At 36.5% G+C, this 25,157-nt stretch overlaps 7 protein-coding genes and 1 long non-coding RNA gene across 17 annotated transcripts; 2 read left to right on the top strand and 6 right to left on the bottom strand.

The window, feature by feature from the left end:
* Positions 1-171: 171 nt before the first annotated feature.
* On the bottom strand, positions 172-1,803 carry LOC9305295. The gene is made up of 3 exons (XR_002330638.1): positions 1,352-1,803; positions 855-1,053; positions 172-561 (listed from the first exon to the last, which is right to left on the bottom strand). It is a non-coding gene; the product is annotated as an uncharacterized LOC9305295 (long non-coding RNA).
* Positions 1,804-1,959: 156 nt separating this feature from the next.
* Positions 1,960-3,284, top strand: LOC9303274 (uncharacterized protein At4g33100). Of its 3 annotated transcripts, none has more exons than XM_002869177.2 (4): positions 1,960-2,105; positions 2,432-2,576; positions 2,826-2,910; positions 3,023-3,284. In XM_002869177.2, exons 2-4 carry the CDS (start codon positions 2,482-2,484, stop codon positions 3,116-3,118), a joined length of 276 nt encoding a protein of 91 aa, XP_002869223.1. In that variant the 5' UTR covers positions 1,960-2,105; positions 2,432-2,481; the 3' UTR covers positions 3,119-3,284. The 3 variants fall into 3 exon arrangements, with proteins under 3 accessions (XP_002869223.1, XP_020874881.1, XP_020874880.1); XM_021019222.1 differs by having other exon boundaries at positions 1,961-2,105; positions 2,421-2,576; XM_021019221.1 differs by having other exon boundaries at positions 1,961-2,105; positions 2,409-2,576.
* Positions 3,094-5,447, bottom strand: LOC9303273 ((S)-coclaurine N-methyltransferase). Its single transcript, XM_002867155.2, has 7 exons — positions 5,181-5,447; positions 4,305-4,638; positions 4,095-4,194; positions 3,878-3,988; positions 3,692-3,775; positions 3,554-3,612; positions 3,094-3,462 (listed from the first exon to the last, which is right to left on the bottom strand). The coding sequence occupies exons 1-7, from the start codon at positions 5,365-5,367 to the stop codon at positions 3,270-3,272; spliced, it is 1,068 nt and encodes a 355-aa protein (XP_002867201.1). The 5' UTR covers positions 5,368-5,447; the 3' UTR covers positions 3,094-3,269.
* A 395-nt stretch (positions 5,448-5,842) lies between these two features.
* On the bottom strand, positions 5,843-7,736 carry LOC9305294 (rho GTPase-activating protein 7). Of its 5 annotated transcripts, none has more exons than XM_021019219.1 (6): positions 7,499-7,736; positions 7,342-7,438; positions 7,140-7,235; positions 6,834-6,950; positions 6,564-6,751; positions 5,843-6,486 (listed from the first exon to the last, which is right to left on the bottom strand). In XM_021019219.1, the coding sequence occupies exons 1-6, from the start codon at positions 7,615-7,617 to the stop codon at positions 6,483-6,485; spliced, it is 621 nt and encodes a 206-aa protein (XP_020874878.1). In that variant the 5' UTR covers positions 7,618-7,736; the 3' UTR covers positions 5,843-6,482. The 5 variants fall into 5 exon arrangements, with proteins under 5 accessions (XP_020874878.1, XP_020874874.1, XP_020874875.1 ...); XM_021019215.1 differs by having other exon boundaries at positions 6,560-6,751; positions 7,499-7,734; XM_021019216.1 differs by having other exon boundaries at positions 6,560-6,751; positions 7,140-7,223; positions 7,499-7,734.
* A 506-nt stretch (positions 7,737-8,242) lies between these two features.
* LOC9303272 lies at positions 8,243-11,324 on the top strand. The gene is made up of 6 exons (XM_002869176.2): positions 8,243-9,035; positions 9,571-9,668; positions 10,238-10,262; positions 10,401-10,521; positions 10,621-10,755; positions 10,869-11,324. The coding sequence occupies exons 1-6, from the start codon at positions 8,567-8,569 to the stop codon at positions 11,077-11,079; spliced, it is 1,059 nt and encodes a 352-aa protein (XP_002869222.1). The 5' UTR covers positions 8,243-8,566; the 3' UTR covers positions 11,080-11,324.
* Positions 11,325-11,620: 296 nt separating this feature from the next.
* LOC9303271 lies at positions 11,621-12,053 on the bottom strand. The gene has a single exon (XM_002867153.2). It carries the CDS (start codon positions 11,921-11,923, stop codon positions 11,726-11,728), a length of 198 nt encoding a protein of 65 aa, XP_002867199.1. The 5' UTR covers positions 11,924-12,053; the 3' UTR covers positions 11,621-11,725.
* A 188-nt stretch (positions 12,054-12,241) lies between these two features.
* On the bottom strand, positions 12,242-15,418 carry LOC9303270 (alpha-aminoadipic semialdehyde synthase). Of its 2 annotated transcripts, none has more exons than XM_002867152.2 (13): positions 15,337-15,418; positions 14,775-15,081; positions 14,594-14,680; positions 14,385-14,514; positions 14,109-14,282; positions 13,934-14,016; positions 13,730-13,846; positions 13,550-13,625; positions 13,290-13,461; positions 13,108-13,204; positions 12,856-13,022; positions 12,684-12,762; positions 12,242-12,432 (listed from the first exon to the last, which is right to left on the bottom strand). In XM_002867152.2, the coding sequence occupies exons 2-13, from the start codon at positions 15,048-15,050 to the stop codon at positions 12,400-12,402; spliced, it is 1,491 nt and encodes a 496-aa protein (XP_002867198.1). In that variant the 5' UTR covers positions 15,051-15,081; positions 15,337-15,418; the 3' UTR covers positions 12,242-12,399. The 2 variants fall into 2 exon arrangements, with proteins under 2 accessions (XP_002867198.1, XP_020874873.1); XM_021019214.1 differs by having other exon boundaries at positions 14,594-14,676; positions 14,876-15,081.
* Positions 15,419-16,067: 649 nt separating this feature from the next.
* LOC9305293 (alpha-aminoadipic semialdehyde synthase) lies at positions 16,068-22,496 on the bottom strand. 3 transcript variants are annotated; one of them, XM_021019212.1, is made up of 25 exons: positions 22,387-22,496; positions 21,722-22,042; positions 21,543-21,629; positions 21,333-21,462; positions 21,076-21,249; positions 20,905-20,987; positions 20,680-20,796; positions 20,511-20,586; positions 20,204-20,375; positions 20,024-20,120; positions 19,768-19,934; positions 19,609-19,666; positions 19,267-19,407; positions 18,700-19,050; positions 18,520-18,600; positions 18,360-18,425; positions 18,089-18,206; positions 17,836-17,965; positions 17,657-17,736; positions 17,402-17,560; positions 17,089-17,320; positions 16,888-16,996; positions 16,626-16,787; positions 16,460-16,529; positions 16,068-16,353 (listed from the first exon to the last, which is right to left on the bottom strand). In XM_021019212.1, exons 2-25 carry the CDS (start codon positions 21,995-21,997, stop codon positions 16,301-16,303), a joined length of 3,189 nt encoding a protein of 1,062 aa, XP_020874871.1. In that variant the 5' UTR covers positions 21,998-22,042; positions 22,387-22,496; the 3' UTR covers positions 16,068-16,300. The 3 variants fall into 3 exon arrangements, with proteins under 3 accessions (XP_020874871.1, XP_020874872.1, XP_020874870.1); XM_021019213.1 differs by having other exon boundaries at positions 21,722-21,997; positions 22,387-22,482; XM_021019211.1 differs by lacking the exon at positions 22,387-22,496 and adding an exon at positions 22,275-22,355 and having other exon boundaries at positions 21,722-21,997.
* Between the last annotated feature and the right edge of the window lie 2,661 nt (positions 22,497-25,157).

The following is a 25,157-nucleotide window of genomic DNA, read 5'->3' as shown; positions in this document are numbered from 1 at the left end:
ATGACAAAATGGGTTTTGAGTTTTGACCTTGTAACATAAAATCATAACATGTGAGAGACTGGAAAGCGATCAGAGCAGAGGGGACACTGACTCACAGGGTCACCTTTATTTGGATATCAACATTCCAAGAGATAAAAGCTGGTGAATAAGTGTTAAACCAGATCTGATCTAAACTACTAACAAAGATTAGAGAGAGCAGAGAGAGCAGAGTGTTAAAGTCTGGATTCAAACGAGAAAGATACACAGACGTCATGTATAAAATTATGTACCTCTCTAATCCAATCTACACACATGTCGTAATAATTGTGATCCTCCAGAAGCTTAGAGATGAATTTTATAATTTTGTGTGCAATCTTAATTGATAACAGACGGTCAAAAATGGGTCCCGTCTTCTTCATCAGCGAGATGATCAAGCTCTGGTCATTGGTGCCAAACACTTCTTCATAAGCAGATTCAATGTCACTAATACTCATCAACTCTATTTCCCGCCGATCTAGTTTATCCAGAAATGTTTTTCCATAACTGCAGCGCCTCTTTCATACTTTCCCTAACAGCTTTAATCTGTCCAAGAAAAAGAAAAAAAGTTGATCATTAATTAAGCTGTCGTGAGCAGATCACTATATCACCTAACTGATACCCTCTTATAGTTCATTTCACAAAACAACGCTCACTAGAGGAAGAAAAGTGGTAGCTAGATGACTGAAAAATCATACAGATATGCAAATGATATTATGATGTTTCAAGTTTACTTAACAACAGGGCCACTTGAGAGATTAAACAGAAAAAAGAAACACTAGTGTTAGCTAGTTAAACCTAAGATTACTAAAGAGAAAGAGGGTGTTTGTTATTGCTACCTTTTCCTTGACACAGCTGTTCTCCAGCAGGGCAAGGGTGAAATCTGTTTTGTCGTAAATCAAAGAGCTGGAATGTGATGCCAATGCAGTCAACGTATCAGCCGCAGCCTTTCGTACGTGTTTCCCAACATGTACTTGCAAGACAAGCATAGATGCGTTCTAGCAGAGAATCCAAGCTCTGAGGCGCAATGGCTCCCACCTGAACAAGATTGTTTGCTCTTTACTTGTCTTTTTCAAAGAGAAGTTTAACCAATGAAACTACTAGCAAGGCAAGTACAATGAAACTACTTGAAATGTCACTAGAACTTGTAAGGCCAAATCAAAACAGTGATAAACTTGTGCAAGCAACACAACCACGTACAAGAAAACATATTCTCCCTATTGACCACAATAACAAGATATTACATCGATTAAAGCTTCCAATAATTTTAAACTAAAACATATTCTTCCAAACCAATTGACGACACAAGCACAAGAAAAAAACGTGACCAAGGAACCTGAGAGAGGCTTGAAACAAGGAGCAAAAGGGAAGCCTCAGCCAAGAAACAAGGATTGCTCAGAAGCTTGGAGATTCTAGGGCAAAGTTTTTGGAAAGAAGAAATTGGAGGAGTGGCGGCTGATTGCACCATCTTAGCCATACACATTGCAGCTCCAGATTGCACCCCTTTCCTCCTCTCTCTCATTGCCTCGAACAATGGCTCAACGAACAGTGCCACCACAGCATCATCACTATTGAGATAAATCCTTGACACAAGCATCCCTAACTCCGGAATCGGTGGAGGAGTCCTTCAATCGTTTTACTATATCAGCGATGGTTCTAGTGAGGAGGAGGTGGTGGCACTCCTTCACGGAACACAAATCGTAGAGACAATTGAGAAACATGGAAGAGATCGCTAAGGTTTCTCGAGATGAAGATGATCTATATTTATAAGAGTTTACATATTTGAATTGTATAGTTTCTTTTTTTTAATTAATCTTCTTCTTTTTTGGTCAACGACACTAATTTGATTTCCTTAATTTTTCCTTGGGGTCGTCGTGCCTAGGGTTTTCGTCATGTGAAACGACGTCGTTTAGCATCTTCCCACTCTCCTCTGTTTGGGTTGTTGTTAATCGACTTCTTCCGAAGCTTCGTCGGAGTGCTCACAATCTCGGGGAATCTGAGGTTTTACGGGATATATATAATTCCAAAATCTATTTTTTCCCCGGTATAATCAATCAATTTTGGTCTCTACCCGTTCCGATCAAATCAGGGTAAATTTCAATTATTTTTTCTTCTGTGATCTGAAATTCTTTTTTATCCTTGAAACTTGTTGAATCTTTGCATTGTCTGAGTTTCATTTTTGATTCAATCTCTCTATTTAGTTGATCCTTTCTGCAAATTTAGGATTTTCTATCCCAGCTTAAAGATGAATCAACTTTGGTTATGTTCACTTATAATTTAGAGGATCAAATAATGAATCTTTTAGTTATCTTTTGGTTAGGTTGGATTATATTTCTCTGTTTGTGATGATTTCTGCTGAAGATTCTTATTGTCATTTTTATCCTCTTCTTAAGAGTCGTTTTCAGAGTTGCTATAGATGGATTTTCAGAGTTGCTAAGCTGAGAGAGAGTATTAGTGATTGCGAAGATGGGCTTATTGAAGAAAAAAGATTCAACTTCAGCTCGCTCCTCTACTTCTCCCTGCGCCGATTTGAGAAACGCTTACCACAATTGCTTCAACAAGTGAGTTTCGTTTCTCCTTTGAGCTAGTGTTTCTTCATCTGCTGGGTTTAAGGGTTTAGCTTTGGCTTTCTGGTCTTTTGATCTTTTAAGGTTTGGAGCATTTGGTATTCGACTTAGAATTTGATGGCATTGTTGTATTTCTTTTACCTTGAAAATTCTTCCCTTTGTATGAAAACATTTGGTTGGTGTATTTATCTATCTGTCCAAAACGCTAAAAATTGCATCCATTTTCTTGATTTCTTTCTGCAGATGGTACTCGGAGAAGTTTGTTAAAGGGCAATGGGATAAAGAAGAGTGTGTTGCCGAGTGGAAAAAGTACAGAGACTGTCTCTCGGTAATTCACTCTGCTTCTCTTCTTCATTTCTATCCATGTTTCCTGTGATCTTAATCAAAATGATAACCTTCCCATTCTGTGTTTAATTTTCGACTTTCATATATTTGAACAGGAGAATTTAGATGGTAAGCTTCTCACTCGCATTTTGGAAGTAGATGGTGAGCTGAATCCAACAAAGCAAGCTGATTCTAAAGAATCTAGTTCATGATACTTGATTCCCATGTTTTTTGTCGATAACATTGTCACTTTAAAGAAAGATTGAACAACTCTTTTAGTAGGAAACCATAAAATCATAGAATACAAAGTAGAATGAGATTGTTGTATTCTTTATTCAAAAATGGAAGAAAATAAAGGAATCATCATTTCTTCTTGAAGAGGAAGTGTGCAACCATCCACTCTTCTCCATTGTTGTATCCGAAAAGCTCAGCAACCGCAATGAAGAAGGTTCTCCAGTAAACCATCCACTTCACTGCTTCTTCTTTCCCATATGTCACTTCCATTATCTCTTTTATTGCAACTATCTCCTTATCCATTCTTTTGAGCCACTCTTCACTGCAAAAAGTTGTATAATTATAAAGTACAAACATTACAAGATAATTATCATCTTCTCTCGCTTCTTACAACAAATCTTCAGAGTTTTTACCTTGTCTTTGCATAATGCTTCCCGTTTACGAGCCAATGATCCACAATCGAGACATTTTCCTGAACAAACAACATATTGATTTATTTGGATTGATGATAATCTAACGACTCATACACAAGTTATTGTAATGTATCTTACTTGGAAATATAGGAGAAGATTCGCTGATGGCATTGTTCCTCCGCTGAAAAAGTGTCTTGTGATCCAGTCATCGTCATTCACATCCTATAGGGAATCAACACAATCCCAAGATTGCATAATTGCCCGGAAAACATGGTGAAGTAACTGATTAAACTAGCAGCTATCAAATTAGACATTGATCCATACCTCAAAGTGGTAAGCAAATGTCTTATGGCAGAAATAGTGAACAAACAGAAGACTATCTTCCTTCATCCATTTTCCTATCTTCTTCAGTAGCTCTCCGTAGTTTTTCATATGCTATTCACAATCCCAAATAGAGAAGCCAAAGCTAAGAAATAAACCTCTGACCTTTGACAGGCAGAAATATAATGAAATACAGTACTTTGAAAAAACCAATCCAAACCTCGAACATTTCGATGGAGAATACTCTATCGTATGTCCCTTCATGCTCAAAAGTGCTAATATCCGCAACAATAATTTCGACATTCTGAAGCCCGAGTTTCCTTCAAATATGACATGTAAAAGAAAGCATTTTAGATTGTATTAAGTTCTACTCATAATACTAGCTTGAACTTGATGAAGCTTAAGATGTAAATATGAGAAATGTAATTACCGGCATTTCTCATCGATAAATGCTTTCTGTGTTTTTGAGTTACAGATACCGGTTAACTTGCATTTGCTGTACTTGCGGGCAATGTACAAAGACAAAGATCCCCAGCCACATCCGACATCAAGAACACTTTGTCCATCTTCCACTTTAGCTCTTTCACAATAAAGAGCCAAAATTGCTTCCTCTGCATCTTCTAAGCTAGTTGAATCGTTTGAGAAGTAACAAGAGCTGTATTTCATGTTTCTTCCAAGAACAAGTTCGAAGAAAGCTGTTGGTAACTCATAGTGCTGAGTCTTTGGCTTCTCGGTATTGATAGCTATAGGCATCTTCTTTATAGCTGAAATATACATCATTCATAAGAGATTTTTAAAACATTTCTTTACATTTTGCAAATATATATTATGTGACAAACTATAAAATGTTCTAATTTTCCAAATGTATATATTTTTTCATTTGAATAAGTCTTATAGGCTTAGAGACCGGAAATCTAATTACAAAATAAAACAGACATGTAAAATTTTTTAATTATAAAATAAAATAAACGTAGAAGAATTTTTGTGTTCGCGGATCTCTGAACAACAATATCTAAACTACTTTTTTTTTTCACATTTCTTTTTTACTCAAAACTCAAACGCAACAAAAATTAATTATTGTGAGGCGCTAAAGCCGTCTTGTTAGTTGTATACAGACGAAAACCACACACAAGCTAAGTACGTGTAACAACTTGCAACACACACACCAGATTGTTAATTTAAAAATCGTCATAATTAATAATCAGTCAAAAACACCAAAGCAAAATCAATAAACTCTAATTATCTATAATAGCTTTGTAAACTCTAGTCAAAAAGAAGCAATTATATATGTGTCCGTGTTACTTACAGTCAACAAAACGGAGGAGATCGGAGAGTTGCATCTCCGCGGTGGGTTTGTAACCGGAACGGAGACGACCGGCCAGAAGCAGACGTGTGAGCCGCCTAATGACAAGATCCGGCAACAGATTCTTCTCCAACAACGTCAAAACCGCCTTCACTGATGCGCCATAAGCTACGTCAATAATCTTCTCCATCTCTCACTCTCTCTCCCTCAAGCCTTCCTTTTTTCTGTCTCTTGAGTTTTTTTTTTTCCTGAAGGTACGATCTGTTTATAAATAGACACGGTTGTAAAACTAAATAGAAAAAAATAATAGGCATTGCTTTATTTCTTAATTAAACCCACTAAGGATTGTTAATTACGTCTATTACCTTATTCTTTTTTTTGACTTCCATGGATTACCTTATTCAATGACCGAACTAATTTTAAGATTTCAAAAACATATATCGCTATATATTGATTATAAAAAAATAGCACACATTTATATTTATATATAATTTTAACAATAAAACTTCAACAAAACCTTATCTTATCTTATCTTTTTGTAGTAGTCCGTGCTTAAAATCGGATATCACCATTTTGCTAGCCAAAAAAAGTTGGAGCGCCGGTTTACGACTTTGATGGGCCTTCAAGAACTTTTGTTTTTGGGGACTTATTAAGAAAATACATTATTCCATTAAAAAGTTCAATTTGATGGCAACAAATGCATGCTTGTTTTGATCGTTATGAGGTTGTCACAACTTTAAAAGGTTATGATAAACCCATATGTCTTCCACTATAAAATGAATACTGGAATAAAGGAACCAAAAATTTAAAAATCTTACCAACTTTACTTTAAATCCAAGGGAGGCGACTTAAACTTATACAACTAATAATCTCCTTGGTGATTATAAGCCTACCACAAGTCCACAATGCTTTCTATGTTTAAATGCAGAATACAAGCTCCTCACTGCTGCTCCTGCAGGGCATAAACCATCCTATCAACCTTACCCCACGTTAAATTTCGAATATCGCCAGAGCGAAAATAGAATAGCGCTGCGTAAAAGCGCTGTGTATCTTTCTAAGATCTCAGAGTCTTTATAATGAAGAGATGCTCATGGACCAGCTAGGTGAGTCTGAAAGGCGGTTCTAGGACCAGTGGGATGAAGAAACTTACAAAACTCTTAGACTCAGAGGAGAAAGAGTTTGCTCATGGAGTTGATCAGCCAATATGGCTATGCCTAAGATAACATAATCACTCTTTGCTTCTTCATTCTACTTGTAAAGCTTCACTCTCCACAGAATCCACTTGTTTACTCTCTCTTTTCCTTGTCACCTGTCAAATCACAAGGAATTCCTATTTAGAAACTAGAACCAAAGAATGCACAAAACTTTGTATAGAGTCATACCAACTTGTTAGGGAAATTTTGAGCATTAGTGAACTTTGAGGGAGCAGAATAATGAGCCTTCTTTTGTAGAATCTCAGAGAGGCGCCGCTCGTTTTTCTCTTGCCTAAGTAGATATCTCAAGGAAACTGATTCTTGCTCAAGCTTAGACACCGTGATTTCCAGTATTGCTAAGCTATCCAAAAGCTCTTGTGCCTGTAAATTTCTATACTGTTTTAGAAGGAACTCAATAACAAAAACAACAAGGAAGATATATGTCGGAGAAAGGATTGAGTACCTTATCAGGAAGTTGACAAGGCGAATCCATGAACGGGGAACTAGAATGCTCAACTGCGCTAGTTAGAGCTAACCGTAAGTTAATCTCCTCTTGTAATTGCTGCTGCAATCTCTTAATCTGTATCACCCAAAATATCATTAACCATTATTACCATTAGCAGTAGTAGTACATGAAGAGAATTAAGAATGAAACCCAAGAATATCAAACTTTTAAATGTGACTTAGGTGTATAGAAAGACTTGTAAAATGTGATAAACAAAGAGCAGAAAATGAATATGGTAATATGGGATCTGACAGAGTGACTTACATCTTGTTCAAGCTCACATTTGTACCATAGTTTGGTCTTTCCATCAAATCTACCCCTAGTTTGATCAAGCATCTTGCTTTCCTGCAATTTCAAAACCTTTGGTGGGTGTGACCCAAAACCCCTAAAAACCCTAGATTTACTAAGTAGATTCCAAGTGATAACGAAAGGCAGAGATATAAAGAGAGAGAGAGAGGGACATTACATCGAGATGAGGAAAAAACAAAGAGCCATCACCAGAAGAGTAAGATCTTCTCGAGAATGTACCAGTCTTCTTCAAATACCTCCGGATCGAGCTTCCCCTGTAGCAGACAACATCAGCAAATCGGGAGCAATGAGTAAGATTTAGGGAGAGAGAGTACCAATTGATGGGAAGACGAAAAGTGGCATTTCCGAAGGTGCGATCGGTGCTGGGAGAAGAAGAAGAAGAGGAGGCTAAGTTTTGATCTTCATGAAGAGCTTCGGCTTTGATACAGAGCATCGTTCGTCACGGAGCGGAGAAGAAGAAGACGAAGACGGAAAGGTTCCAACTTTGAGGTTTTCGTTTTTTCAATGAAGACAGATGAGTTTGGTTGGGTTCACACTTCACTCCCCTTTCCTTTTTTTGGTCTCTCGCTTTTATGATTTTGTAACAAAACAAAATTAAATTATTAATAGGAAAAAGCTGAAAAGGGAAACGAAAGAATTTATTCGTGTCTCACACAATTTGACTCGCTTACTCATTTTCATAATTTCAATTCCACTCTCTCTCTCAAAAAAAAAAAATTTCCTTAAAGCTTCTTCTCTTTGGCAAATAATTTTACGTTTCCATAAAAAAATTTCCGATCCTCTAAATAAATGTTTCATGGGGTTTTTGAGAAGTCAATGTTTCATCATGTGTACATGTATAAAAATGATGACGCAGATAAACACAGTGGAATATCTAACTTTTAACTTCTTTTGAATCGGATTCAAAAGAAAGAGACCTGATTGCAACATTTGAAAAAAAAAAAAAAAAAGGATTTCCAATGGGGTACACATGAAAGAGCGAACCATATTATTGGTTTAGTCAATTTGATAAAACCGGATCAATCAATCGAACCAGCTTCAAGAGAATTTGGGACCGACTTAAAGATTGTCGCCGTTCAATTGGTAGAGGCCACGGCGTAATCGTAGGGGACGACGACGAAGACGAACATATTGTTTCTCCTCTTTACTGTGTGTAATTGAAATCAAACTTTTTTTTTTTTCTTTTTTCGGTTTCAAAGAAGTCCCCACCAATGACCAAAGTGTTCCAATGCATGATTATTACGTTGGAGCCTCTTCTTCATTAGAGATTTTGCTTTCTCAATTTATTATTTTTCGTTTTCGTTTTGGTTTTCTCTCTCCCGATTTGGAGTTTTTAGGGTTTGATTTTAGGATGAATTTGTAATGTGAGAAAAGGTTTCGTTATGTTAAAGAGGCACTCTAACGCCATTCTCTTCAGAATCGCCAGCTTCTTCGATTCACATCATAAAACCCTTCTTATGTCTTCCTTTACCGATCCCCTTTTTCTGCGATCGCTTCACACTCCTCGATCCATCGCCAACACATTTCATGGAGATGGAGATTTCGTTCATAGACTCAATCCCATTCCAATTTACCACAACCACAACAACAAGAGTCGCTTTAATGGTTTGTTCAAGGTTAAAGGTGGAGGAGTTAAGCCCAATGGATTCACCTTGACAAGTTGTTGTTTTGATTCTCACAAGAAACCTGATCAAAAGGCTCGAGCTTTAACTCAACATCGCCGCCTTCTCCATGATCTCGGATCTGGGCCTAGTGCCGGAACCACCGACCTTGCAGATGGCCGTGGTGCATATCTGCGTACCAGGTTTCAAGGAAATGATAAGATTGTTGTGGCTGTTGACATTGATGAGGGTATGTTCCCCTTGTTCTTATACTGTGATGATGTATACAGGTTTGAAATGTCTTTGAGGTTTTATATGTTATTGTTGACTTATTAAACTGCTAAATAGGTTGTAGAAAATCTTAAGAGTCAATGACTAGTATAAATTATTAGCTGAGAAATTGTTTAATCTTATGCAACTCTGAAGATCCCTGATTCACTATTGTTGGTTAGAGTAAAATATGTCTACTACTGATTCGAATCTGCCTAACCATACGATTGGATTGCCAATTTCAGCCGAGGAACCATGTTGAACTGTGTCTGTGTGTCTTAAAGTGATTTCTTTGTGAATCTTTTCATGTGATGTGTGTTGAATAGTTTTGATTCTGTTTCCAACTCTAGTCTAAGTATTGTCTTTGTTAGATGGCTGATGCAAATGTTTTACATGATTCTTTTCGCCGATACCTCTTTTCTTTTGCTTTCTTATACTGAGATCATATTTTTTCTGTCTTCATTGAGCCATTAGTTTAAGCTATGCTTCATCTTTTGGTCTTTTTATGTACGCAGTTCTTGGAAACTTTGTCTCGGCCCTTAACAGATTCATTGCGGACCGCTATTTGTCTAACCATTCAGTCTCAGAATACCATGTCTATGAGTTCTTCAAGGTATGAAGTCAAAGCTTCTACTTCTACTTACATGAGAAACAAATTGTGCCTCTTCTTGCTCAACATGGAGGAATAATACCCTTTTGCTTTTAGTTGCTGGATTCTTTTGTTTTCTACTTTAGGACCTCACATGCTAGGTTGAATCATGAATGATTGAAATATTGAGTTAGCTTGGAATAAGCCCTTTAAGGATAAGTTTGTATACTAGGTTGACAATTTTTAGTTGCTATCTTTGGCTTATGATAAGAAATGTTGTTCTCTGCCTCATTTGTATAGCGCATTACACTGCCTGACACATGTTTGTTTACCTTCTATGTGAAAGTATTTTTAAACCCCATTGCTGTCAGAAATTTGAGTTGGTGAAGATGTTTTCGTAGAGGTCCGTTTCAATTTTTCTGCTACACTGATGTTTTCAAGTTATCACCAAAACATATTAAACTCAGGATCTCCTCTTGCAATCAGGGTTTTGCGTTGCCTGTTACAATACAGATCTAACGATGCTGGCTTCACATCACAGATTTCTTGTTTATGATTTTCCCTTAAACTCGTGTCTTATTTTTGTGTGGCAGATATGGAACTGCTCTCGTAACGAAGGTATTTTCCTTGGCTTACTTTCAGCTATGCATTAATTTAGGGACCAGCTGATTGCTCTGAAGACTTTTTGTGTGTTGGCAAATTTTGGTGGATAAATTGAGACCTAGTGTGCTATGTTTAAACTTTCTTGTTGTGCAGCCGACTTACGTGTTCATGAATTCTTTAAGACATCATATTTCAAGAAAGGGATCCATCCTCTTCCAGGTGCCCATAAGACTCTTCACAAGCTATCAAAATATTGCGACATGTCAGTTGTGACGTAAGTGGCATGTGGTGTGATCTTCTCTTTGGTGAACATTTCAAATTTCCAGTTAGTCCTAAAAATCAGTATCTGAGTGGTTTTGATATCATTAAATAGGTCCCGGCAGAATGCGATAAAGGAGCACACACTTGAGTGGATCGAGATACATTTTCCAGGACTATTTAAACAAATTCATTTTGGAAACCATTTTGCTCTTCATGGAGAGTCTAGACCAAAGTCTGAAATCTGCAGGTGCATACAAAATCAACTAATGAATCTGGACACATTGGCAATCTTTCTACTCGAAAACTAACAAAACACCATTTTCATATGATTTATGGGCTAATCCAAGAATTGAACTGCAGATCATTTGGAGCAGAGATATTGATTGACGATAACCCGAGATATGCCGAGGAATGCGCTAACATCGGAATGAAGGTTCTCCTCTTTGACTATGAAAATTCATACCCTTGGTCTAAGACAGAGTCTGTGGATAGGCATCCTTTGGTGACTAGAGTTCATAACTGGGAAGAGGTGGAGCAGCAGATTCTCTCATTGGCAGTGTCAAAATGTTGAAATAGATTCTGCAACAACAACTGTTATTTTGCCAGTGCAGAATTATAGTATTAATGTTTGAAATGATCCTGTACAAACTTGATGGGGAAATAAGTAGCAAACAGAAATGGAATTAGCTTTAATTGTCCCTTATTTAGCATCATTTTAATTTTTTTTGTTTTGTTAATTTAGTTTGGTTGCAAAATTTCAGATACATTTGATCTGATGTAAATAAATTAAATAAAAATATAATTTTAAATCTTTCATTTTGGTGTTCGAAATCGAGTCAGTTATTTCATAGGGAAGAATAATTAGTTAATATTTTGTTGGTATTAATTTGGATCGAATAGTTACTAAGATTCCAAATTTAATAGTTACTAAGATTCCAAATTTGATATAATCTCTAGAAAACGTTTAATTTACAGATGTTCAAATTAAGTCGTATAATTATACTAGATTACTAGGAAAGCGACCAAGAGAGATAAGAGTTTGCTTAATACCATAAGCATGGAACTCAACGCATGTAAAAAGTCAAAAAGAAGCAAATAAAAGCAGAACATAATTCATAAAAGAGAGATAAATCTCGTTTATTTAAAGATAATGATTCTTCATAGGAGCATAAACAAACAAGTGTTTATGTTTTTAAGTAGTAATTAAAACAATTTTTTCACTTATTTGCCTTGTATTTTGCATGGAGATTGTCAAAGTAAGCCTTAGTGTTGGCCTCAAAAGCATCTCTAGGGATATGAGAACCACCAGAACCGGGAGCAACCATATTCCCAGGACCAGGAGCAGTGCCACTGCTTGAAGTACCGCTGCTCTGAGCCACCGAACTAGGTTTTGCGCTAACATCTTTCTTCTCCATTTTCACGTTTCAACTCTTGACAATGTGAGCTTGTTTGGTAAGGGTTTAAGACGAGGTTTTTTTTGTTTGGTAGTGAGAATGAATGTGATGGAGAGGTGGGAGAATTTATAGATGAGAATTGTTCAAATTAGTCAAATTAACACTTCCCAAGATTATCACCATTTTTTACTAAATTATGTCGTAAAAAGCAATTGTAGTTAATTGCAAGGGAAATTTTTAATTGGAAAAGGGCAAGTGACTGTCTTGGAAAGCTACTTGGAATAATTCTTGTAAATTGAATTTAACGTATTTCATTACAGAGAATGCTCTAGTGCCTCATGAAAAGAAAAACATAATTTTTTCATTTATTTAAATTATGATCTTTATAGGAGAATCATTACATAGTATTATAGTAGCATGCATAAACATAGAAGATGCTTAAGATTCTAAACTATTACACTTTTCACTTATTTGTCTTGTCCTTGGAGTGAAAGTTGTCAAAATAAGCCTTGGAGTCCACTTAGAGATACCTACAAAATGATTGTCTCAATTAAAACCATTACAAGAAGCTTAGACAAATCTCAAAAACGTATCATCCTTGGTCAGTATACTTGATGGAGAGCGTATTATCTTAATTCCTAATAGCTTAAGTCATATGATTTGAAATTCCTAGAGCTTGCATGTCCTTAAATAAGTCATCGTTACGTTATCCACTACTTTTTACTATATACAAAAATATCTCTAATTTATTTATTTTCACTTGTTTTCTAATCTCACTGACCTTAACTTCATCAAAACCCACCAATATGTTGTATGTTCTGTGGTTGGAAACCCCGTTGGAGATATTAGTTTGTTCCTCTCTGCAGTTAAAGATGAAAACATAGTTTAGAGAAGAGACATAATCATTTCATATAATATAATGTGTATGAAATAACGGTAGAAGCAGAACATACTCTGGATTTGACTTCCTCATACGTGGAATGTACTCATACAAAGATGTCAACTCTCCCATATAGCTTATGCAAGCCCTCTTCAGATGTGCTGGTAGATCTGCAATTTCAGTCATCGAAGCCAAACTTCCGACAAATTCTGAAAGAATATCTCCAAAATGCTGGGATGCCTTTTTCAGGACACAAGAACTCCAAATCAGTACTAGATTTTTAGCTGTAGAATCAGTCCAAGTACTAAAACTGTAATCTTCTTACCTCTTTTGCAAATTCTGTTGGTAAAGTTTCAATGGCCATGCATATTACGCCATCACCATCCATGTCATCGTAGTATGAATTGTTCGAGGGATTAAACCTAAAGATAGTAATTAGCTGGAGGAGTTTCATCATATAGTAACCGTCGAAGACTGAAAAGAATGCTCTTTCAAAGTATATATTACCTAAAGAAAGGGGAATCGATTAAAGTAGCTCGGTTAACAAATTCAACGGAGCCACCGATATCACAAGTTATATCACATATTCCCACTAGTGGACATCTTTTTTTTGTTAAATCTTGAAGCTGTTTGGTGCTCAGAAGACGGGGAAACTTCTTCTCCCAGTACATACAGTTTACTGCATGGAAAGTCATAGTTAACCAAAAATGACTTTTAAGTTAAACTCATCAACTTTAGAGGTAAAACTAACAGAGATCTGGACCTACCAAGAACAGACGTATAAGGGAATATCTTTTCGTGGGACACTGGATTGTAGTGTTCCGGGTGTGCATAATAGTCAGCCTGCACATAAAAAAAATAACTTCAAGAGTTAATTTCTGTTCTACTCTAATTTAGTAGTGAAACAAAAGTCACAGCAGCTATGGAACTATATTGTTAAGAGTTACTTTGTCGAACGACTTTGATGGATTCTTGTGTTCAACCATGTCTTGGCTTGTAATGATACAACCATATAGTTGATAGACTCGTTTTGTTGATTTTCCATTTTGGCTAATTCCTTGGTTCTGTGCATAAAGTACATTTCTTTAAGAGAAACTTCTCACAAAACATATAAACAGATTAAATAACTTTAAAAGCAAAGATACGCTTACTTTTCCAAATAGTTCAGGAAGGTTGCTTGGTTCAACAAAAGTGTGAGGAAGAAGCTTGAAAATTTCTTGCACCCCAAGAGAAACTGCGGATGAGGAAAGTTTATGAAATGAAACATCTGCAGGCTGAGATTTGCCATAGGATTTAAGAAACTTGCAGTGGAACTAAAGAAGTTACCATTTCCTGTTCCGGTGAAGACAAATACAAGAGGGCAGATTCCTAATGGCAGCCCTTGGCTTGCAATTTCTTCACCAACAGAAATCACAGCGGCTTTTGCTGCAGCTAAGGAGGAATACATATAGGATGAACCGAGCGAGAGGAAAGGCGTTGAGTATCCTAGACTTAAATATCCTGCATCAAACATGGAAAATTACATTTATCAATATATACAAGAACTTTTTGAATCCAATTCATCTTGATCAACAGAGAAACATGTATTCAACTAGAGCTTACTCAGTCCCAGTCCGTGTAAGATGTCAACAAGACCAGCTCTGCCTGCATATTTACCAAATGCCAATAATCTCTTCCCATGATCTCCAACGATGAGCTCATAATCACACAATGTCACTCTCTCAGAAAGAATCTGCATCCAATACCCATTTTCAACATTCCTCAATATGTTTCAAAGGGACTAGATGAAGGATGCATAAAAAGTGTCATACTTTATCCAACAAAGGCATGTTTTCTTTTTGTGCTTTATGAGTGTGTGAGAAGAAAGCATAAGCTCTCTCCGGAAGAATCATTTCTAGCTGCAAACAGAACCAACAGAAAACGCTAAATGATTTAGCCTAAATATCATAAACTAACACAAAAATAAATGTTTAGTAATGCAAATTCCCAAACCTCAGGTTGTTTGATTCCGAGTATAAGCCCACAATCAGACAAATCATCAGAAATTTCACATCCGACATCTTCGTACAAGGCATCATGATGGATACGCTTACCAGATGGCTGAACCACAATGCGGGAAATGCCGGTTCTGTCTTTGCCCCCGCGTAAAAGGCGAGCGCAATGAGATGGCGTCAATGGTGTTCGTCTCTCCCATTTGTTCGCTGTTTCAGCTAGAATCCCAACAACTCCATTCCCCAACTTCTTCTCCTCACCGCCACTTGATTTCATCTTTCAAGTAAAGCTTGTAATCTCACACTCCCTGGAATGACTCATTTTGACATTTGGAGGTCGATTTAGCAAAAATCAAAACATATTCTCCACTTAATATACCCCAAGATTCACTACAATTCGAGTTTGAGCAAGCCCAAAATGGGAAGGTTTCCATAATTTTGACTGAATTTGAAGGCAAGAGAGGTTACTTCACCAACAAGATTGTTGTCAGCGTTTTACCAAAAAAGGAAAGAAAAAAAAAACACAACAAACGGAAAAAGGGTGAAAGAAAGAGAGAGCTTACCGATATCGAAACTAAAAATGATTTATGAGATGGATTTTTCTCTTGCTCCGGGAATATGTCACGACATTGATATTACTTACTTAGAAAGTACAGAACTAGTATATCATATTTATATACTGATATACTTCTTATTTTACACATATTTAACATGTGGTTCACTAAAAAATACCGACACATCAATTCTGGATTTGTCATATATTCGACCAAAGAAAATTGAAAATTGAAATTATCTCCCTGTCATTTTCAGCCTTCTTTGTCTTCACGCTCATATTCATTTTCTTTCCGAGCACGATAATTATTATTTTTTGGGGTCAAAATTGTTATGTTATCTTCTTAAGAGTCAGAAAACTATTCTATATTATCTTTACCATGTCATTAGAAAAAAAGAATTAGTTGTCATTATATTATATTTATCTTTACATGCATGATGCGTCTACTTTCAATTATTTAGGCTTTTTTTTTTCTTTTTTTTGTCAACAATGATTTGTGTTAATAAATAGGTCTATAGACCAAATGTATGTATTTAGTCTCGCGGACCAAATTTAGGTGTTGTATATGGACCAAATTAGATCGTGGGCCAAATTAATGTTTCTGAATTTTGTTTATACCATTTAACTAAATGCAAGTACAAAAATAAGAGTATTTTCGGGGCGAACAACAATCTCAAAACTCAAATGATATATTTTTCTTTTTTTCTTTTTGTGGTAAAGATAAGGCTAAAATTCCCCATCTAAAAAAGAATACTAATTTTCACCAGTTTTATTTATTCACTTTTTAATAGTTTGTATTCACACATACATTGATACATACACATGATCACTTTAAAATGTACACGAGTTCTTCTGTACATATAAACACATTAGATACTCGTAACTTTGAGGCATATCTTCTTCCTTCTTCTTTTTTTGTGGTCTTCTTCAGCTTAGTCTCCAAGTTATAGAGAAACATTATACAGAGTTCTTGATCATTCTGTCTTCTCCATCAGCTTTATACCATATGCTTGCAATATATCCAAAGCTGTACGTATCACACCACATATCCCAAAACACAACAAATCAACACCATCATCGTCTTCATCTGCAACACACATCATCATTACTTTTGAAGTGGAATTCAAATTTACCTGGCAAATAGACCTCTGGTTCGAGAGGCCTTAAGACTCCTCTTGTCTTTATCTTGTCTTCAATTAACAGCTGCAACACACAACATCATAAACATAAATCTTTAAAAAATTTCACTTTAGAGAAATAAAGACAGGAACAAGTGGTGATCAGTGTCAGAGTAAGGACCAGAGCTCCAATGGCTGCAGGGATCCCAACAGTCTTGGCCATAGCGGTCGTTGTTTGTCCGTTCTTGATCTCCCCGAATTCCAAAAGAGTCGCAGTGTGCTTCTCTATACGTTTGCTTTCAGGGAATTCCACTTCTACTTCGTGGTGCAGAAGCACCATGTCCTGAAAACATAATGCAAAAGATTGTCCAAATATTATGTTAGTAAGTAACATCAAATGCAAGTGAGAGAAGAAAACTACTGCTTTCACATGTAACAGAAACCTGCTCATTTCCGGAATAAGCTAGTTTCTCTTCCATTAGGTAGCAAGTTGCATCAAATACGCTTTTACACAGTGATGGAATCTCCCTCTCTTCGTTGAACCCCAAGAATCTAAGACACCACAAAATAATCGGGTTTAAGTGTTTCGTAGAAGATTTGGTATCACACAACAGCATTCAAATTATCTTCATGGAGAAGCTTACACAATTGTTTTGGCAGCTTTGGCTGCAGTCTCCTTGGAATATCCAAGCTTGAAAATTCTCTTGCTTATCTCTTCTTCTCCCGCTAGAGGCTCTGGCTCATTGTCTGCATCCTTTTTTAGAATGTTACTTAAAAGAGCACCAAACGTAATCCTCTTTCCAGTGGAGAGTACTTGATTTGCTTCATTGTCAAAGAATCCAAGTTTCGAAAGTGTTGCCATTATCATACTAAATCCTGTACAAGCAAAAAGAAAACAAGTGGTAAGCCTTCAGATGTCGAGAAGTGAATCGTGAGTTGTGATTATGGGATTCATGCCTTCATATCTGAGGGTTCCACGAAATATCGTTGTTGCTTCGCTCTCGATGCCATAATGGTCCCCGTAAACCAAGGAGTTACGATTTGGAAGACACTCCAATGCAAAAGCTGGAAGATTAGGTACTCGGAATCTTGTGGCTGAATCATACAGATTCTTCCCTGCGATTTACATTGCTCGGTTAAACAAAAATGATGTGTAGTGAAGCTAAACTACTCCAACCTCTCCTGCATATAGACATATTTTCCCTGTCATACCATCAACATGTATTATGTCACCATTGCTTTTGTATTTGGCGGGGTTTTGACCAGCTCGAATTGCTCCAGCAGGGTTCCAGCTGAAAATACCGAGATGTAATTGAGTAAGCGAGATTCTGAAATGATGTCTAAATGAGGAAACAACGGAAAATATCTTAATGGCGTAAAGGACTGAGTACCTAAATTTATATGCTAATGGATTATTTGCTGCAGCAGGAGAGGGAAGCCCTCCACAATAAGAGGTAAAAGACTTCACTTTCCCCTTTTTGATATGAGCCTCGTTGATCATTTTCATCGCCATCATGTGATCTGAAAGATTCATTATAGGATCACCTTCTCAGTTATCCAGGAAATATTTTGAAGATAATGCACTAAAGGTAAATCAAGTCAAAAAAATAATCTTAGGAGATACTTAGTTGTCAGATATCATACCGATTCCAGGGTCCAGTCCCATTTCTCCTAGAATCGTTATCCCAGCACTCTTAGCTTTCTCATGTAACATGGACGTTTCATCATCAACATAGCTAGCAGTGACGAGATGTTTCTTCAGCTGAGTGAATCACAAAGAAGAAGCAGAGGCATTTAGGATCTGGAAACTACTGAAAAAATGTGCTATGCAGAGGGAGTTTAACCTCTATATCGAATTAACCATCGCAAATTTCATAACTTCCTTGGGAAAACTCATTTAATGTTAGGAGTCTACCTCAATGCATGTCTTTGCTACAAAAGCATGACAACTTGCAGGTAATAAACTTAGGACAACATCAACCTACGTGCAATGAAAAAAATATAAGATATAATGGATTTAAACAGTGGAATTTGGAGTAAAGGTTTATCTAAGAACAGAGAAGTTAGGAAAACACCTGAGAAATATACTTAAGGAGGCTCTCACTATCAGACACATCTAGCTGAACTGCTTCTACATCTGAAATACCTTCAACCGTCTGCGGCAAATTTGATTGTCAGTAAAACTTGAAAAGATTGATAGTTCAGTTCATTGTATACACTGAATTCCTCAGATGAAGCTCAAAAGCTTCTCATACCTCTTTGGCATCCTTAAGATACAGAGATGCGACAATCACATGAACATCTGTTTGTTCTTCAGAGTCTGCTCCGAAATAGGTTTTGTACCATTGCTGTGACGAAATGGTTCTGACTGAAGCAAGGAGCTCAGCAGCTGGGCGACACACACGTCCAGCACCAAGAATCAAAACACCTGATTTCTTCGTCATTTCAGGCTTCTCTTTTACCTCATTTTCTTGCTGGACCTTTCCAATCTTCAGTGAGATCTTATTTGCTTCTCTACATGGAGATATATAATCTTCATTTGGATTAGCTAATCGAGTTAATGAATCAATGATTTGATCCAATACTCTCTTATCATCCGCACCAACCTACCAAGATAATGAAAGATTCTTTAACAAGTAGGTATGTTAAAGTGGGACCACAATGTTTTGGCTTGTAGTTTGTTTACTTTTTTTTTAGTTTGTTTACTTGTTCTAAAACCTTACGAGACTTAGTGACAAGGACATTGAACCTAAACCTGACATTAAGAACTCTTGACAGCTGTTCGATGTTAATGATTAGGTTTTGTCCAGAAAGAAACTTACTTCAAGTTCTGAGTACGATTCAGCATCAGCGCTCTGCCCCAGTTCACATTTAGCCAAATGAAATGAGCCACCTGCTGCTTCGATCATATCAAGAGCTTCGTTTATTAGAAACTTATCAAATAGGTGTCCGCTTAGAGATACCTACAAATAATTTGTCTCCATCAAATTCATTACAAGATGCTGAGACAGATCTCGAAAAAGTATCAATCTTTGGTCAAAAAATTTGATTAGAGATATGAATATCTCGTGAAGCATAAGTCTTAGAATATATATTATCTTAATCCATTAGCTCAAGTCATATGATTTGAAATAGTTATATTGACTTTCTTCATCAAAACTCACCAATATGTTGTATGTTCTCTGGCTGGAAACTCCGTTGGTGATATTATCTTGTGCCTCTCTGCCGTTAAAGTTGGCAAAGGTGAAAGCATAGTTTAGAGAAGAGACATAATCATTTCAGGTAATGAATGTGTATGAAATAACAGTCGAAGCAGAACATACTCTGGATTTGACTTCCTCATACGTGGAATATACTCATACAAAGATGTCAACTCTCCCCTATAGCTTATGCAAGCCCTCTTCAGGTGTGCTGGCAGATCTGCAATTTCAGTCATCGAAGCCAAACTACCGACAAATCCAGAAAGAATATCTCCAAAATGCTGGGATGCCTTTTTCAGGACACAAGAACCCCCACTCAATAGAAGGTTTTTAATTGTAGCTAGATTTAATCCAAGTACTATAACTGTAATCGTCATACCTCTTTTGCAAATTCTGTGGGTAAAATGTCGACGGCCATGCATAGTACGCCATCCCCATCCATGTCATCGTAGTATGAATTGTTTGAGGGATTAAACCTAAAGATAGTTTTTAGCTTGAAGAGTTTCATCATAGTAAACGTAGATGACTGAAAAGAAAGCTCTTCCTAAGTATATATTACCTAAAGAAAGGGGAATCGATTAAAGTAGCTCGATTAACAAATTCAATGGAGCCACCGATGTCACAAGTTATATCACATATTCCCACTAGTGGGAGTTCTTTTGTTGTTAAATCTTGAAGCTGCTTGATGCTCAGAAGACGGGGAAACCTCTTCTCCCAGTACATACAGTTTACTGCACAATAAGTCATAGTTACACACTGGAATTAACCAAAATGAGATGGTCACAACCATGGTGAAGTAGTGGATAGATGAGTTGCTTATATGTAAACTCTTGAACTTTCAAGGTAAAACAGTGATCAGGATCTACCAAGAACAGACGTATACGGCGATATCTTTTCGTGGAAAACTGGATTGTACTGTTCCGGGTGTGCATAATAGTCGGCCTGAACATCAGAAGCTTGAAGAGTTAATAGGTGTTCTGCTTTAATGTAGTAAAACAAATGTCACAGCCATGGAGCTAAGAAGTTAAGTGTTACTTTGTCGAACGACTTTGATGGATCTTTGTGTTCAACCATGTCTTGGCTGGTAATGATACAACCATATACTTGATAGACTCGCTTTGTGGATTTTCCATTTTGGCTAATTCCTTTGTCCTGTGAGAAGTATACATTTCATCAGTAGAATTTTCTCACAAAACATATAAACAGATTCCCAGAATCTTAAAAACCCTGAAAACAAATAAAAAGCAAAGCGAGACTTACTTTGACAAATAATTCAGGAAGTTTGCTTGGTTCAACAAAAGTGTGAGGAAGAAGCTTGAAAATTTCTTGCGCCCCGAGAGAAACTGCGGATGTAAAATTTAATGAGATGAAACACCTGCAGGCTGAGTGCCATAGGATTTAAAGAACTTGCAGTAGAATAAAAGAAGTTACCATTTCCTGTTCCGGTGAAGACAAATACAAGAGGGCAGATTCCTAAAGGAAGTCCCTGGCTTGCAATTTCTTCGCCTACAGAAATCACAGCGGCTTTTGCAGCAGCCAAAGAGGAATACATATAGGATGACCCGAGCGAGAGGAAAGGCGTTGAGTATCCTAGACTTAGATATCCTGCATCAAACATGGAAAATTACATCTCATCTTGATCTGGACAGAAACATGTACTGATCATCAGAACAGTAACAAGAGCTTACGCTGTCCCAGTCCGTGTAAGAAATCAACAAGACCAGCTCTGCCTGCATATTTACCAAAGGCCAATAATCGGTTCCCATGATCCCCAACAATGAGCTCATAATCACACAAAGTCACTCTCTCAGAAAGAATCTGCAAATGAATAGCCCTTTTTCAACATTCCTCAGTATCTTAAATAGGACTAAAAGAATGAATGAAAAGTGTCTCCTTACTTTATCCAACAAAGGCATGTTTTCTTTCTGTGCCTTATGAGTATGTGAAAAGAAAGCATATGCTCTCTCTGGTAGAATCATTTCTAGCTGCAAACAGAATCAACCCCAAAAAAAAAAACTCTTAATCTCACAAACTGATATATAAAAAAAGGAAGTCTTTTCAATGCAAATTCCCACACCTCAGGTTGTTTGATACCAAGTATAAGCCCACAATGAGACAAATCATCAGAAATTTCACATCCAACATCTTCATACAAGGCATCATGATGGATACGCTTAGCAGATGGCTGAACCACAATGCGGGAAATGCCGGTTCTGTCTCTGCCACCGTGTAAAAGGCGAGCGCAATGCGACGGTGTCAAGGGCGTTCGTCTCTCCCATTTGTTCACTGTTTCAGCTAGAATCCCAACAACTCCATTCCCCAACTTGTTCTCCTCACCGCCACTTGACTTCATCTTTCATGTAAAAGCATATAATAAACAAACCCTATCTTACACTCCCTGGAATAGATTCACAAACATTTCATATTTCGAGTTTCATCAATCAAAAATCAAAAACGCAAACTTTATTGTGAAACTGTTGAAATCGAACAAATTGGGAACAGAAATCAAACGATTTTTTCTTGAGCTCTATAGAGAACAAAATTGGGAGCAGAAAATTAAAATCTAGAGCGATTAATTGAAAACACAAATCAAAACAGAGCAGAGAAGAAGAGAGAAACGCAAATCAAACCATTATTATTTCCAAAGAAAGAAAAAAAAGAGGGCAGTGATTGGGCTAAAGCTCTCTCCAAGTTTTCATTCCTCGTGATGGAAAAATTATGGAAGAAGAAATCAAAACGTACCCTATGAGTTTGATCATGCAATGCCTGTGAGCTGGTTTGTCAAAATATACAAAGCCTTTTTTTTAAGGTGTGAGTTTTAGGCGCAGTAATAATAATTTTGTTTTCTCTTTCAGGTCTTTTTATAAGATATAAGACATAAGACATTAATAAAGTTTGTATATATATATACACACGAGTATAACGTGAGCCAGAACCAATGTTGTAAAAATAATATAAACTTTCTTTAAGAAAAGGACTAATCTATAAAAGTCCTTGTTATTGATTATTATAGTATAATGCAATAGACAATAATGATGAAATCAAACGAAGCATAGGAAATAGTTATTTATACTATTTAAAGAAAGAAAGGAACAAACGTCGTGTTTCCGTGGATGGATACTGGATAGGACCGATGGAGGATCAATCCAATCGAAAATGTTGTATTACGTGTATTATTAGAAGAGAAAGAGACAGAGATGAGTGAAGACGTTACTCACGTAGCTACTATATCTTCGATGACGACGCTTACCACTTTCCGTGTTCTCTACGTCTTTCTTTTCTTAGTTTTTAACATAATCAAACTCTTTAATATATTGGGTTATGTATGATGATTTCATGAATAAAAAAAGCTTATGAGAGATAAGAATTTTAGCATATGTAATCCGGTTTACTGTATTTATGTATCTTGGTTTACTTTGGTTAGTAGATTGTATATAAACAACATTTGTACCACATTTTACAATTAATGAGAAGAAAACTTTATTTAGATTATCTTTCTAATATGGTATCAGAGCCAGAATACAGAGCCATGTATGTTGGCACAAAGGAACTGATTTGGATTGCAAAGATCATGAAGGATCTTGGTGTTAAAGAACCAATCACTGCACTTCTTTATTGTGATAAAATGGCTGTTCTACACATTGCCAAGAACTCAGTTTTTCACAAAAGAACCAAGCACATAGAAAATGATTGTCACATTGTGAGGGATAAGGTAACGTCTGGTTTCATCAAAACAATGCATGTACGTTCCGAACATCAACTTGCAGACGCATTGACTAAGCCTTTGTATCCTACACAGTTTCATACTCTCATTTCCAAGATGGGACTTTTCAATCTCTATGAAGCTCCATCTTGAGGGGGGATTTTAGCATATGTAATCCAGTTTCCTTTATTCGGTTTATTGTATTTATGTATCTTGGTTTATTTCGGTTAATAGATTGTATATAAACAACATTTGTACCACATTTTACAATTAATGAGAAGAAAACTTTATTTAGATTATCTTTCTAATAAAGAATTTACTAAAATATTCCAAGTATAATTTGCAGAGGTTGGGCTTGAGTTGTTGTCTTAGTATGGCCCAAGTTCCTTTGCATTGTTCTCATTCTTCTTTGGGCTACATAAATGCCAAGTTTCTTCAATTTAGGAAGGCACAAGGTGACTTCAAAATCAGTGTGTACGAGAGCAATGAGTATGGCCTAAAATGAAACCTAAAAAGAAGATTATGCTAGCAACAGGGGATGCATGGGCCGAGGTGGGCAGACATACGATTCAAGTTCGACAAGTGTTCATCTTATGACATATCTATGGGCCTTGCCCAATAAACTATTTCAAGAAAACAATTTGAACGTGAAACTTGAACATTGTTTTGGTATCAGTTTCATCGATATTGCTGCAACTTAGATTTCGTTGACGGCTTTTCTTTTGATTATTTTATCAGGTTTTATTTAGTTCTCTTTTAAAAGTTTTATTAAATAGACATAGTTTAATTGGAGATGGCCTGGGAACAAGTTCTGGGCATTGACTTTGCAATGGCACAAAAGTCGATGCGAGAAGAGATTCCTCAACGAGGCTACAAAGTAACAGTGGTCCTATCCTTTTGCTTTTTACACCCATCTTTTTTTTTTCATACATTTTTTCCTCACAAATGAAGAACTTTTCTTCTTTCTTTTTCTGCAATTTTTTTTACATATTGTGTGAATCTGAAACTCTCTAATGAAACTTTTCTGTAATATCAGTTGTTTACATAATTTTACCATGTAGTTTTTGTGATAAATGAAACATCCAACACTATATATACGATGGAATCACTTTTATTTTGTCCACACGAGTTGAATAATCATTTGCTAATTTCGGATAAATGTGCATCTGAAACATAATGTCGGATTTAGAAACATTCACTTGCAAAGTGAGATTTTTCATAAACTCAAATAACCATAGAACAATAGCATATGCATGACATGACAACAAAAGCTTGTATTCTTGGATGGAGAATTCAACGCCAAGTTTGACAAAATGATAAAAGACAAATGTGACTTGATGCCCAAAAAAAGAGAAAAGAGATTTGTTTGTTTTATGGAATTTTAATTTGATACGTATATATGTATATATATATATATATATAAGAGAAAACACGAGCAAAAGAAAAAGTAGTTACTATTAATTTCTTATTCGAAAGGTAAAACTGTTTAAAATAAAATAAAAAAAGAAAAAGAAAAAGGAAGAGAAAAAAAAGAAAGAAAGGAAGAAGAGAAGACAACCCACACGAATCGCCACTTTTGATAGTAGGAAGAGAGAAGAGAAGAGGCAGCTCCTAACTTTCTCTTTTGCTTTTGTCTCCATCTTTTATTTCACACCCGTGACCGTGCCCCATCTCCACACTCTCCGTGCGCTAATCCTGGTTTTTTTTTTTTTTCTTTTTAAATAACCGAGTGTCCTGGCCCCACCGAGATGGTCCAGACTAGAGACCGAACCCTTACGGCATGGACGCACACCCGAGGGTAGGTCATGGC

Source organism: Arabidopsis lyrata (genome assembly GCF_000004255.2).
Source record: "Arabidopsis lyrata subsp. lyrata unplaced genomic scaffold ARALYscaffold_7, whole genome shotgun sequence".
Classification (NCBI taxonomy): Eukaryota; Viridiplantae; Streptophyta; class Magnoliopsida; order Brassicales; family Brassicaceae; genus Arabidopsis; species Arabidopsis lyrata.
This window is presented reverse-complemented; position numbering and strand designations above follow the sequence as displayed.

Excerpts from the sequence above, each read along its gene's own strand:
- LOC9303274 (XM_002869177.2), top strand. The coding sequence starts at position 2,482 with ATGGGCTTATTGAAGAAAAAAGATTCAACTTCAGCTCGCTCCTCTACT. Across the intron at positions 2,577-2,825 it reads TACCACAATTGCTTCAACAA|ATGGTACTCGGAGAAGTTTG; the intron begins GTGAGTTTCGTT and ends TTCTTTCTGCAG. Across the intron at positions 2,911-3,022 it reads AGTACAGAGACTGTCTCTCG|GAGAATTTAGATGGTAAGCT; the intron begins GTAATTCACTCT and ends ATATTTGAACAG.
- LOC9303273 (XM_002867155.2), bottom strand. The coding sequence starts at position 5,367 with ATGGAGAAGATTATTGACGTAGCTTATGGCGCATCAGTGAAGGCGGTT. Across the intron at positions 3,989-4,094 it reads TCTCCATCGAAATGTTCGAG|CATATGAAAAACTACGGAGA; the intron begins GTTTGGATTGGT and ends GATTGTGAATAG. Across the intron at positions 3,776-3,877 it reads CATTTGCTTACCACTTTGAG|GATGTGAATGACGATGACTG; the intron begins GTATGGATCAAT and ends GATTCCCTATAG.
- LOC9305294 (XM_021019215.1), bottom strand. The coding sequence starts at position 7,617 with ATGCTCTGTATCAAAGCCGAAGCTCTTCATGAAGATCAAAACTTAGCC. Across the intron at positions 7,236-7,341 it reads TGTTTTTTCCTCATCTCGAT|GTTTTGAAATTGCAGGAAAG; the intron begins GTAATGTCCCTC and ends CACCCACCAAAG. Across the intron at positions 6,752-6,833 it reads CTTGTCAACTTCCTGATAAG|GCACAAGAGCTTTTGGATAG; the intron begins GTACTCAATCCT and ends AGAAATTTACAG.
- LOC9303272 (XM_002869176.2), top strand. The coding sequence starts at position 8,567 with ATGTTAAAGAGGCACTCTAACGCCATTCTCTTCAGAATCGCCAGCTTC. Across the intron at positions 9,669-10,237 it reads ATGTCTATGAGTTCTTCAAG|ATATGGAACTGCTCTCGTAA; the intron begins GTATGAAGTCAA and ends TTTGTGTGGCAG. Across the intron at positions 10,756-10,868 it reads CCAAAGTCTGAAATCTGCAG|ATCATTTGGAGCAGAGATAT; the intron begins GTGCATACAAAA and ends ATTGAACTGCAG.
- LOC9303271 (XM_002867153.2), bottom strand. The coding sequence starts at position 11,923 with ATGGAGAAGAAAGATGTTAGCGCAAAACCTAGTTCGGTGGCTCAGAGC.
- LOC9303270 (XM_002867152.2), bottom strand. The coding sequence starts at position 15,050 with ATGAAATCAAGTGGCGGTGAGGAGAAGAAGTTGGGGAATGGAGTTGTT. Across the intron at positions 14,515-14,593 it reads ACATGCCTTTGTTGGATAAA|ATTCTTTCTGAGAGAGTGAC; the intron begins GTATGACACTTT and ends TATTGGATGCAG. Across the intron at positions 13,626-13,729 it reads CATCAAAGTCGTTCGACAAA|GCTGACTATTATGCACACCC; the intron begins GTAACTCTTAAC and ends TTTTATGTGCAG.
- LOC9305293 (XM_021019211.1), bottom strand. Across the intron at positions 21,463-21,542 it reads ACATGCCTTTGTTGGATAAA|ATTCTTTCTGAGAGAGTGAC; the intron begins GTAAGGAGACAC and ends ATTCATTTGCAG. Across the intron at positions 19,408-19,608 it reads AGAGAACATACAACATATTG|GTATCTCTAAGCGGACACCT; the intron begins GTGAGTTTTGAT and ends AATTATTTGTAG.